Source organism: Melanostigma gelatinosum (assembly GCF_949748355.1).
Source record: "Melanostigma gelatinosum genome assembly, chromosome: 4".
Lineage (NCBI taxonomy): Eukaryota > Metazoa > Chordata > Actinopteri > Perciformes > Zoarcidae > Melanostigma > Melanostigma gelatinosum.
Window position 1 is genome coordinate 28,141,639 of NC_136637.1, and position 12,243 is coordinate 28,153,881.

A 12,243-nucleotide genomic window follows, 5' to 3' on the forward strand; every position below is an offset into this window, starting at 1 on the left:
GGATTCAAGCTTAAGTGTTGTGGGTCGGCATGCAAACACGCACACTGGCAAATGGCTTCTTGTAGCTTTGTCAATCTTTTATTTTATCATCTGCACCTGATTCACTTCAAAACTCTTTTCAGTGACAAGTGTTCTCTCTCTCTGTCTCAACCTCATCGTCTTTACCTTCTGCCGTCCCAACCGCTTCATAAACTCGTGCACATGTTGATGTTGTCCCTGTGTGCAGGATGTCCGTATCAATGTCTTGGTATCTTTTATGTCATCTCACTCTTCCAGCCTCTAATGTCGTGTCTTTACCTCCAAATGTGTTTCGTTACTTTTTTGATTCTGTGCTTACCCTTGTGTGTATCGCGTCATATTTCTCACAAATTATTCTTTTTTTCCTACAGTGTCAAGTGTTCACTCTTTCTTTCATCAGCAAGAGTCCACTCTTATTGTGTGGCCTTTATTTTATTCTACCTTGCTCATCAAATTTTCCTTCAAACTGTCCTCTGAATGCTTTTGATGACGTCAGCCATCTGAGCTCCTTACCCTCGTTTTGTCTTGCAGGTCATGACGCAAGGGCTGGCTGACCATCAGCAACATCGGCATCATGAAAGGTGGAGCCAAGGAATACTGGTTCATCCTCAGTGCAGAGAGTCTTGTCCTGGTTCAGGGACGACGAGTGTGAGGTGTTCACGCTCTCACTCAAGACATTTAAAGTCAAAACACAGCAGCACTCTGTTTATTAAAACACGTTTATTCACACAGAGCTCAGTTTGACACAGCACGTTAATTGGGAGGTTGAGAGATAATCAAGTGGAAGGGGAAATCCCTCTCATCTGGTGGTATTGTTGCCACAGCTTCGTTGAAGTCAGTGGTGGAGCCATCTCAGCTCTGTTTCTAGTGTCTGTGGGGCTGCCATCTGTCTGCCTGTCTGTGCCTGCTGTACAGGAGCAGAAGGTCTGCACAGCAAGTGTAGACAGGCAGAACACACCACAACTAACCAGTCTCATCCTGTCACAGTCCATGTCCCGGGACGAAGGAAGGGCAGAGTGCAGGACGTGAGGTCAGAAGAAGGGGAACACATACGCAGCGCTCGGATATAAAAACCTGGAAACACTCGCATCTGGATGAAAACGCCGCCATCGTTGTGGAAGAACTAGAGTTGCGTGTTGTTTCCCAGAACGTAACTGAGTGGTTGATGGAACGCTTTTACAGATAAGTTAGTGTTTCTTGGTAACCGGCCGTGCTGTGGATCAAACTAGACGCTTTTTGACATATGACACCGGATAACTAAAAGAGGCATCTTCTAAACCCGGTTTCTCTGCTCCAAACAGTTTTCTTTTGCTTTTTCCCTGCTGCCAACCTGGACCGGCTTCCGTTTCCCCCATTCATTCCGCTGACCTCACCCCTCCCCCCCCTCCCACCCCCCCCCCCCACCCCCCTCCTCCACATTCGTCCCGCTCTGCCTTCCCTCTTCCCCCTCACTCCCCCTTTTCTTCCTCCTCTGGGAGTTCAGGCATTTGGAGCGGCTCACTCTGACACAGCTGGAGACTGCTCCAAGCCAAACTAAGACACACTCACACACGCATACACACAGTGGACAGACTAGTATATACAGTATACAGTACACATGCGGACTCTGATGTAAACAAACTGGCATGCAAATAGTGGAGAAAAATATACACAAACTCAGACAGACACACGGTCACTTTTCAGATAAACACTGGGTCTCTTGAAAACAGTGTTCCTCGCCCCAGGGCATGCATATTGTACACACACACACACACACACACACACACACACACACACACACACACACACACACACACACACACACACACACACACACACACACATATCTGTTGAGCACATCAGAGAAACAACCTTTGGCTGCAGATTCGTGATGAGACGCGCATGTGTCACTACGTGGACTCAAGCTAATTCGAAAAAACTTCTAAACTTTAAAAAATGAATTTTGGTTCAGCTGGACCGGTCTGTGTTCACCACGTTGGGAGGTTTTATTCGGCTGTGTTGGAAGGCCTGAGTGCAAAACCAGTCACCCATATTATCACAGTAGATCGTATCGTCTGCCTTTTCCACATTGCATCTGTGCGACCTGCAGCCAAACTTCTGCTTCTTCTCTCTTGCAGTTCTCTCTCTCTCCCCCCCCCCCCGCCCACACTACCTTCCACAGACATTTATTCTTTCTTTCGACTACTGCCCCCCCCCCCCCCTCCTTTTTTAAATTTCTCTTTCTTTACCTCTGTTGCCTTTTCCTCCTCCTTTCCCCCCCCCCCCTCTCTCTCTCCCCCTCTCTGTGGTTGGCAGTCTCTCTGGGACTGTTGCACATTCCTGGCTGGAAAATCTGAAGCTTTGTCCAAACACCAGCTTCCAAGATCTGCCAGAGAAGTCCCACATGGCTGTTTCTACACTGCAGACCTCCCCTTTGACTCCCCCCCACCCCCCCACTCCTCTCAAATCTTCCACAGTCTCTCTCTCCCCCCCTTCCCTCACCCCTCAACCTCCCCTCCCTCCATCCTGCCTATTGCGTCTGGATACTTTTAACGTTTTTACGGCCGCGCGGTACATCTCCCCTGAGTATCTAAACAGTTGTACCCTGAGCGAGCAGCACAGTAGTTCACAGTGTAATCTGCGCAGCACACTGACCAGACATGCATTCCTTCACCCCCCCGACTGCCAGGGCTCCACCAGGGAGTCTGAAGAAAAACAGACGGCTCATGCATATACACTTAATCTACACGCTCCCCTCTTTGTGTAGGTGTGTGTGTGTGTGTGTGTGTGAGTGTGTGTGTGTGTGTGTGTGTGTGAGAGGCCCGTTCCATATCTCAAACACATTAGTCTACAGGACGAGGAGACACAGCAGCTCTGATGTATGATACTTCATGACCACCCTGACACCAATATGACACACACACACACACACACACACACACACACACACACACACACATGCACATACAAAGCAGTGCCATGATGTCTTTGAGCACAGGGGTTATCGTACTGTCACACGGATGCACATGCAGAACCTTAACATACCCAGTGAGAGGCACCCTGACATAAAGAATCAGTTAGTTTCGAGCTTCGCTACAATGAATGTGTGTAAAAGACTTTTCTTAAATGCGATGCATGTAAAATTCTCGTAGTTATCACCCGCCACCAACAAATGTGACAAATCATTACGCTTGACCTAATATAGAGTTAATGGCAGCAGTTTGAACAGTGGATAGCTGGGGACAGTGAATGCATCAGAGTATTCGAGCCGAGAGTACATGCAGGTTTGTCCGTCGAGTCTCGCCGCTGAAGCACTTCCTTGCACAGTCTAACCAATGTGCAGACTACTGTACACCAGTAAGATCCTGAACAGGTAGTCTGAACACTGGGATGACGGAGCAGGACCCTTTCTCACTTTCTCTTCGGCCTCCCCCCTTTTCCCGCCAACAGTCCTGCAAGTGGCGGAGGGGGAATCGGGGGGAAAAAAGATTTCCTCTGTTATATTTTCTTGTTTCTTATCCTGTGTCGGTGCAGGAGTCGCCAAGGCGAGGGGTCTCGCACACATCAGACATCCACTCCTTACGGGTGTCCCTCCTCCGGAGATGTGAGCGTGTCTCGGGTCGGGCGTCCGCCCGGGCTGCGTCCCGGCATAGTATCCAGTCTTGACGTGGCACATTCACTCATTCAGCTCGGGATCTGCCCGTTCACTCGGGGAAGGCGTGAGGAAATGCGGGGAGTGAGAGAACGAGAGCGAGAGAGAGAGTTAGGGAGGAACTTAGCAGCCATATATGGGTTGATGGGACCCATGGGGAATCAACTTTGGAGTGGTCTGCAGTTTCCCCCCACTCTGTCCTGCTGTCTATGTTCCTCAACCCCTTCCTCTCCTACTCTCGCAAAAAAGAAATTCAAATCCCTCTATCCACCTCTATCCCTCCTCTTCCTCTCTTCATCATCTCTACTTTCTATTTCTACCCCATCAGAGCACCCTATACTCTCTCCAGTCTCCTCCTCCTTCCCCCCCCCCCCTCTGTCCAAAGCGATCCCAGATGTTGCTGTAAGAGCGCCAATCCCGTCCAGTCACTTTTTTTTTCAGCCTCTGTTACAGGAAGTGGGCCCCTTTTGGAAAAAAGGAAAGAGGAACGAAGGAAGAGAGTCGCAGGGTTCAGGGGAGCACTGAGAGAGGGAAGGACCCCGAAATGTACCACCGGCACACATCGCATCCCGTACATCATGCGTGCACGTGCTCAGATGCAAACATTTTTATGGACACCCTGTTTAGCAGGCGTGCTTTCGTTCACACTGCGGACATCACATTTCTATTTCGTACCCTCCTTACCTCACCCATGGGTGCTCCTCTGACCAGCCTCTCTGAAGCCCCCCCTGCTCAAAGGTTAGAAAGAGGGAGCAGGCCGAGGAAGAGAGATGAAGGGGGAAGGGCTTCACTTTAGGAGAAATGTTGTGTTAGAGCTAGAGTCTGAGTAATGACTTTCACATGTGGGCCCGGCCTCTCTCCCTCCCTCCCTTCTTCACTTCTCCGTACCCTGCCTCCATACTGTCTGGTTCTCCTCACGCGGGCCGCTCCACTCCTCCAACTGTTCCCTGTCATTCATAAGTTCCCGCGGTGTTGACAGACTATAGACTTCTGGTACCCCCCCCCCCCTCCTCCTCCTCCCTCTCTCTCCCCCTCTCCCGCTGTCTCTCTCTTACGCTAATGGGAGTCAGTCTGACAGGCAGACACTTCATCAGATGAACTCAGGTGCTCTACTAGCATCTCCCGTTCACGTCTGCTTCTGCAGTTCAAGCCCCGGTCGTTCCTCTCTAGAGGCTGGCTGAATAATATTTACTACCAGACATACAACTATTTAAGCTCAATCCCCCCACGACTGAACTGTCTTCATTCTCTGTTGTTTTGTCTGCTATCAACACCTGTGTTGCCTCGCTGTGATGTCATATTTTACCCCGCATACCTCTGTTCTGTCTCTTCCAGGAGAAGGAGAAGAAGTACATGCTTCCCCTGGACAACCTGAAGCTCAGAGATGTGGAGAAGGGCTTCATGTCCAGCAAACTTGTCTTTGCTATCTACAACACGGAGTTAAGGTTTGTGTGTGTCCTGTCTTTGACCTCTTCCATTCAACTTTGCCACCAGGGCTGAAGGGATATCCAGCGGGCACTGCAGCGGGGGTAGTTTCTAGTGTATGCCAGGCTGTTGCAAGGTTTATTTGAGTGTGTTTATGAGCTGGAGCTGACTCAAAGCCCGGCTGATTGTACCAGAGCATGTGGGCGTTGTTTATAATTCTGTGCTATGCTGCATTCGGACACACAGACTGGATTTGTGTGTGTGTGTGTGTGTGTGTAGACCACAGCATACCGACGGCAGGCTCATTAAGCAGCTAATCAAAGCCAGAGAGCTTGGAGCAGAGATGAGGCTGCTCTTGTTTGGAAAGAATTGCTCGACTCACCACAAAAAGCAGGGAGAAAAGAAGAATTGGAAGGGTTGAGAGGAGAAAGAAAGCAGGAGAGAGAGAGAAAGAGAGAGAATATCAGAGCCATCGGCCAGGAATGTGTCAAACTCTGTCCTATGGCGCCCCCCTTTTCCTGCGCCCTAACTCTCTCTGTTTCTCTTTCTGTATTTGTGTGTGTGTGTGTGTGTGGGAGACATTGCAGTGGTTTTGTCCCTGCCTGACAGGAATCAAAAACTCTTTAAATCTAAAGCAGTCAAGGATCTGTGCAGAAATTCCTCAAGGTGAGTGAAAAAGCTCACGCCGGCTACGAGCTGAGGAGAGGACAGCGAAGTGAGCGATAAATCAGCGCAGAGAACCTTTTTAATGTGCGCTCGCTGGTGTAAACGAATGTCAGCGTGTATCGTGATCTTACTGTAATAGCACTCTAGTATTGTCATTGTTGGCCTTGTTCCCCCGTCTGTTAGCCACCACGCCCTGACTTATTAGCCCAGCCATAAGCTCACAGACTCTCTCTCTCTCTCTCTCTCTCTCTCTCTCTCTCTCTCTCTCTCTCTCTCTCTCTCTCTCTCTCTCTCTCTCTCTCTCTCTCTCTCTCTCTCTCTCTCTCTCTCTCTCTCTCTCTCTCTCTCTCGCTGCAGTTTTATCCTCTTTCCACTTCTGCTGTCTCTTTCATTCTCAAACACACAAAAGGGTTCACATATTTGAGGTTAATTGCTCTGTGTTCTGGATGTGAGAAGGGAACAACAAAAGGGGCGAAAGAAACAACCGAGTGATTAAAGAAAAATGTTTAACAGATGGGCCGCAGGCTGCTCCAGATCCTTCGCCGGTTTCTTACTTTGATGTGCTGCCGCCAAAGCACGGAGGGAGACGGAGTGAAGAGGGGAAAGATGGAGGGGAAAGAGTGTAACATTGAGGAAATAGATGATGGAGATAAGGGCAATCATGTGATCAACTAATCAAACTAAAGTGCGTATTGAACATTGTCCCTGTGTGACCGTATACACAACAACCAAAATGCATCATGAAAATAAAGAATAGACTCTATAGGAAATGCATAGTATATACATACTACATACATAGTATAGTAAGTATACACAAGCTTTGTTCAATGCTACATACAACTTGAATATCACCAGACTAAAGCATCAAGTACAGACCATCATAATGTCGTGTGACGATTAGAAAAAAAGAAAAACTGAATGTAGTGACGCTAACGTAGAGCCGCTTCTGCTGCTTCATAAAGGTGGTAAAATCAAAAGGTAATAAACTAGCATCAGAGACATTAAAGAGAATTTAATTCAATACTTCCGGTCAGCCTGTGCCACATTTAAATAAGCCGCGTCCACATTACACCAGGCTGGTAATAATGCTGCTAATAATTTCAACAAAATGTTGCATGAAAGCTCCGACAAATCGTGTTATAAAATGACCGCCGTTGGCAAACTTGTGGGCCTGTGAAGGCTAAATGATTAGCAACATTTTCTCTCCATCTCTAAAAGGCTTCGTCGATCTTTTTGATAAGTCCGTCTCCATTTTGTTTTTGGGTTGCTTTGCAGTGTAGGGAGGCACATGTTGCCAATGCTGGAATAGCAACTTTTCTTCCACCGTTGAATCAGGCTTTCACATCTGAAGGGATGTGCAAACGTATCTTCATTTGTAGAACAGTGAATAGGATCGCCCTCTCTCTGACGTGTCCTGTGATTAGCTGCGATTCAACAACAATTTGCTGAAATGTTATGTGTAAAGAAACTGCCTACTCCAGCTTTATTTGTTACTTTTATGGAAACACAAGAAAACTGTACAAATGCAATCTTGTCAATGAGCAAATATGAGTTGAGTTCACATGTTACACACAAAGCAACCTTGTTCCAATAACAGTTGACTTGTGTACAAAGTGGGTCAAGAGTGAAGAAGGGGGATTTAAAATCATCCACGTGGTCTCGGTTCCACTTTAGCTCTGAAGTCTTCTTTTCACTGATAAAAGGTGACTGGCAGCATCTCAAACAGCTCACAAGATTGATGATGATTCAGTTTTTAGCACCACTAGGGACTACTTTCCTCTCTTCCCTTTAAGACGTGGAGCAACACTTGTTTGGTTTCACCTGGAAGTGAACATGTTCAGAAAGAGGAGGCGGCAGATAGCTGAGAATGACGTTGTCGCTCGGCTGAAACTGTCCCACGCATTGTGACTAAAGCTCCGTCTCCATCATCTCCTCTGAGTTTATGAGAGAAACCAGTAATTACGTGTCATTACTGAAAGGTCAGGGTTCTTCTTTTTGGTCACGCTTGTCGTATCGTTCAGCACTCTGTATTCAAGCTGTGGATGATTTCAGTATGTATGTTCTCAATGGGTCAGTCTCCCCACAACTCTGTTTGTTGAAGGGATGTACAGTTGTGAGATTGCATGCTACGCTCCACATACTCAATATCGGTTAATGTACTTTTGTGTGAGTTGGCATTGCATTGTGGGATATTTATGCAGACGTAGTGTCCATTCTACAATATTTCACCAGAAATAGTATGCAACTTGCGTACTGTTGGCACACTAAGGTTCCGGACGTACTAAAAACAATCTCACATTATTATAGACCGTTATAGGGAAATAAATGTTGGTGTGTAATTTTTGGACGCAGCATCTGTATTGTGGAAAGAGTGTTGTTGCTGACCGGAAAGACGTCTGACAATGTTTTGCAGGTACGTGTATAAGGACTACAAGTGCCTGGAGTTGGCCTGTTGCTCTCAGGAGGAGGTGGACAGCTGGAAGTCGTCCCTGCTGCAGGCCGGAGTCTACCCGGAGAAAGTCACCGTCAGTACTCCGACCCGCTTATTCAACCCGATTAGACCCACCCCTGACCGTAGCTGTGGGGGCAGCTGCACCTGTCTGCTCCTTACCTTTCTGCGTTGAATGCACTGACTGACTCTGCTAACGCTTAAAACGCTGACCGTAACCCCTCACCCTTCTCTCCGTGTTCCCCCTTCTCCTCCCCTGCCAAAGCGAGAGAGAGAAATAAAAAAAGCCAGTCCCCCACCCCTTCCATCTCGCTCTGTCGTTGGCTCCTCAGCACAGCATTCTTGGCCCATGATGTCACTACAACATGTGTGTGTGTGTGTTCTCGTCTGTTTCTAATCAGTAGTTCCTCGTCCCTCACTCGCTCCCCCCTTCTCTTTCTTCTGCCCACCTCCCATCTCTTGTGTTCCCTCTATTCTGCTCTCCCTGTTCCTTCCACAGCGGCTCTTCACTTCTTCTCGTCGCAAGCATGCGGATAACGAGATATTGAAAATACACACGAGACCGTATTGAACATGAAATTACCGGCTGTGTTACAACACTGCAGCGCGTTTGGCTGCGCTCGGTTAAAACAAAACGGACAATCAGGAGTAACATAGAGTATGTCGCAATCACTCCCCAACTCCCATCTGGTCTGTGTGTCACTCAGGTGGACGGGCGGGGAAACGGAGCTCCTGAGAACTTCAGTGACCCTCAGCTGGAGCGTCAGGTGGAAACCATTCGCAGCCTGGTGAACTCCTACATGTGCATCATCTACAAGACCTTCAAGGACTTGATGCCAAAGACCGTCATGCACCTCATGATCAACAGCGTAGGACACTCACACCAGACTCCTCACTTTTCATCATTTCCCCTTTCTTTCTTCTCTCCCACAGCCCAGCAAAACCTGCTAAAACGTTTTTGAAGTGGCTTTGTTTGGCGTTAATCTTCCCCATAACTTGGCCATTAGAATCTGTATTTCTTTGTCTCTCATACAAGTCGTCACCATTTGAAACACTATTTGCATTTTCCAACTACTTGGAAAAGTCCCTTTTTAAAGGAAAAGCCCCTTTTTAATGAAAGGTACAGTTCACCCCAAAACCAGAAATACATATTTTTCATTTACCTGTCGTGCTGTTTATCGATCCACAGCTGTGAGCAGTTTTATGTTGGAACTATTTTCTTTCAATCATCGACATAAAACTGCTCAGAACGAGGTCTGTAGAGTAACCGGGTCAGAACTTCTAGAAGGAGACGTTGCTGTTGAGTTTTTCCAAATGTACTTTTTGACGAGTCAGTTTCATTTAATGTAATTATATTGGAGAGGAAAAAATGATCTCCGTAACAAACACCAAAACAATCTAGAATGATAAATACCACGACGAGTAAGAGGGAAAATACGTAATTTAGATTTTGGGGTGAACTGTCCCTTTAAGAATTTCGGGCCATAATCTCCCAAATCGGAGTAAACTATCAGTTTACAAAGTGTAACATTTTGACTTGTGGCAGCTGTTAATAATCCCCCTCTGTAGGTGAAGGAGTTCATTAGCTGTGAGCTGCTGGCGCAGCTCTACGCTCTGGGAGAATGCTCGGCGCTGATGGATGAGTCACCGGAGCAGCAGCGGCACCGAGAGGAGGTGCTCCGCCAGCACGCTGCCCTGAAGGAGGCGCTCGCCGTCGTCGGGAAGTTCTCCACCTCCACCTGCACCACCCCTCTGCCTCCACCCGTGGACTCCTCCTGGATACAGGCCTCCAGGTAGTTGAACTACACGCGGTAAAGCTGTGCTTCCTGTCGCCTGTCACTCAACGCTCTCTTATTCCACCCCAGCCCGACGCTCCGTAAAATCTCTGTGACCAAGCCGGTGATGTCTCGCGGCCACGCCCTGTCTGTCCGCCGGGTGCCCGCTCCTCACACCGTTTCCACGAGCGCCGACGGCTCTCGGCAGCTCGCTGGCCAGCCCAGCCGGGCTCCACCTAGTGTGCCAAGGTGACTCAGAAACCACACGACCGCAGGCCCTGAAACCAGACCGGTTACATTCAGATGACCTCCGATCTGCCACTCAAACATGCACTGGCATATATGCATACACACACTCGCACACACGATCAAACCGTGTGCTTCGGGGGCAGAGGGAGTTGTTATTTGAGCTGGGTGGGGGTCTGCTGGAAAAATGTGTTTCTCATATTCTCTTTCCCATCAGTAGACAGGACTTCTCTCTGTGCAGCTTTCTACCGGAGCCAGAGACAACAGGCTGAGCGCTCTATCAAGTTTTCATCTTTCTCTCCGTCCTTCATCCCCCCCTCTTATTCCCTCTTTCCAGCATGCATTTTGTTTTATCGCCCTCCCCAGTTTCCCTCATGCAGTAACCGTTATTTTCCCTCTCTCTCTCCCCCCCAATTATTTTTCTTGTACATTTCTTCACTTCTCCTCTTTCACTGGTTCCTCCCCTGCTTTTGGCCGGTCTCGCCTTCTTCTCTCCGCCTCATTTCCTCTGTGCTCTCCGATGGTTCTTTAGGTTCTTTCCCGCATGGTCTCCCTCTTTCCGTTCCTGACTCATTCCATCCAACGCCATGCCTCTTTTTCTCACTCAATCGCTCGCCCCCCTATAGATATACAGTACGTGGGGCATGAGCTTGCTTCTATAAGTTTATTTATTTTTTCTCCGCCATATTTATTCAAATTATTGTAAAGTATGCTGACACTACAGGTCATCTACTGTGCAACAATCCAAATGTGTGACATAATGGCAAAATCTAAAAGATATGTACATGGAAACTTGTAACGCAGTGCTCCAACATTTGGAAAAGCTTCCTGCTAAATTGTACATCTCTCCATCTTTCTAACGGACTGCTGTATTATAGTAATCTCTCATAACCATTATTTCTTCGCTCTTATTCCGCATTTTTTTCCTCTGCCAAACCCTCATGATTCTCCGTGTTTTACATGGCATGAAACTGTTTTTGCAAGTTTTCACATCATTTTCATGACAAGCCTCTAATCCCGGGGTCATGACAGGTTACATCCATAGAAATATATTTTATTTCTGTGTTTACACCATCGGCCTCAAAGCTGTTCACTGAAGGGCCAACACAAGTTTGCAGCTGCAGTGGAGACGTACAGTTAGCCTGTGTTTTTATTAATTTATGGATGAAATGGACATATGAAGCTGATGTGCTCCTATTTTTATGCTATCCGGAGGTATAACTCACAGTTGAGCGAACTGCTGCATAACTAGATTCATAGATTATGATGATGAGGGATCAGACATTATCTCTACAATCAGTTTGTCAGGTCTGCCGTTAAGAAATCTACAGTAGAAGAAACAAATGCAATGGTGGATATTGAATGGTGGATCTCTGTCGATAATACAAGAACAAAGCACACTGCTGCATTTCATTCCGTCTCTCCTTGTGAACGATATTATAAGGCATTCAAGTGATTGTTCTGTTAATATTGTTCGATTACACTGAACCATTGAATCTTTGATGTGACCTTCTCTCTCCAGGAGGCATCCTCCAGCTATCCCAAACGGGAAATAACGGTCCTCTCTGCTCTGAACTCCATTACCCATCCACCCCAGTGATCCTTCCAGCTGCCGCTCACTGCTGCCCAGAGACACCCATGACCTGTGTGATGTATAATCCAGCTGAAGCACTACGGGCTTCTCTGCGCCTTCCTTTGAGAGCTGCCGTCTGCCAAATCCACTGAGCCTTGAGTCTGTTTTGTACATAATATCATCGGCCATAAAAGCCGGAATGTGCTCGACTGTCTGCCGACTTTCCTCAAGTGCCTGAACTTTGTGTAAATAGAAATATCAATTTTTAGTTATTCTGCTAAAAGAGAATACACATGAACTATTTTCACTGTTTTATGAATAAACAGGTTATATTTTTGAACGTGTTCAGGTTTTCTGTGTATATCCGCAGTTTGCCAACTAAGATCCAAGAATATTTAAGGGCCCTTGTGGCTGTTGTCCCAGCAAAAATCATGATAGCTCAATTTCAGTTATGTCCCAA

At 47.3% G+C, this 12,243-nt stretch overlaps 1 protein-coding gene across 1 annotated transcript in view; it reads left to right on the plus strand.

Annotated features, from left to right (window-relative positions):
* dnm3a (dynamin 3a) overlaps positions 1-12,123 on the plus strand; it is a 21,811-nt gene extending 9,688 nt beyond the window's left edge. The window contains 8 exon segments of the mRNA XM_079267281.1: positions 563-640; positions 642-671; positions 4,991-5,094; positions 8,154-8,265; positions 8,897-9,058; positions 9,759-9,982; positions 10,055-10,213; positions 11,733-12,123. Of these exon segments, the coding sequence (XP_079123407.1) occupies positions 563-640; positions 642-671; positions 4,991-5,094; positions 8,154-8,265; positions 8,897-9,058; positions 9,759-9,982; positions 10,055-10,213; positions 11,733-11,766 (903 nt within the window). The 3' untranslated portion in view covers positions 11,767-12,123.
* The last annotated feature ends 120 nt before the right edge of the window (positions 12,124-12,243 follow it).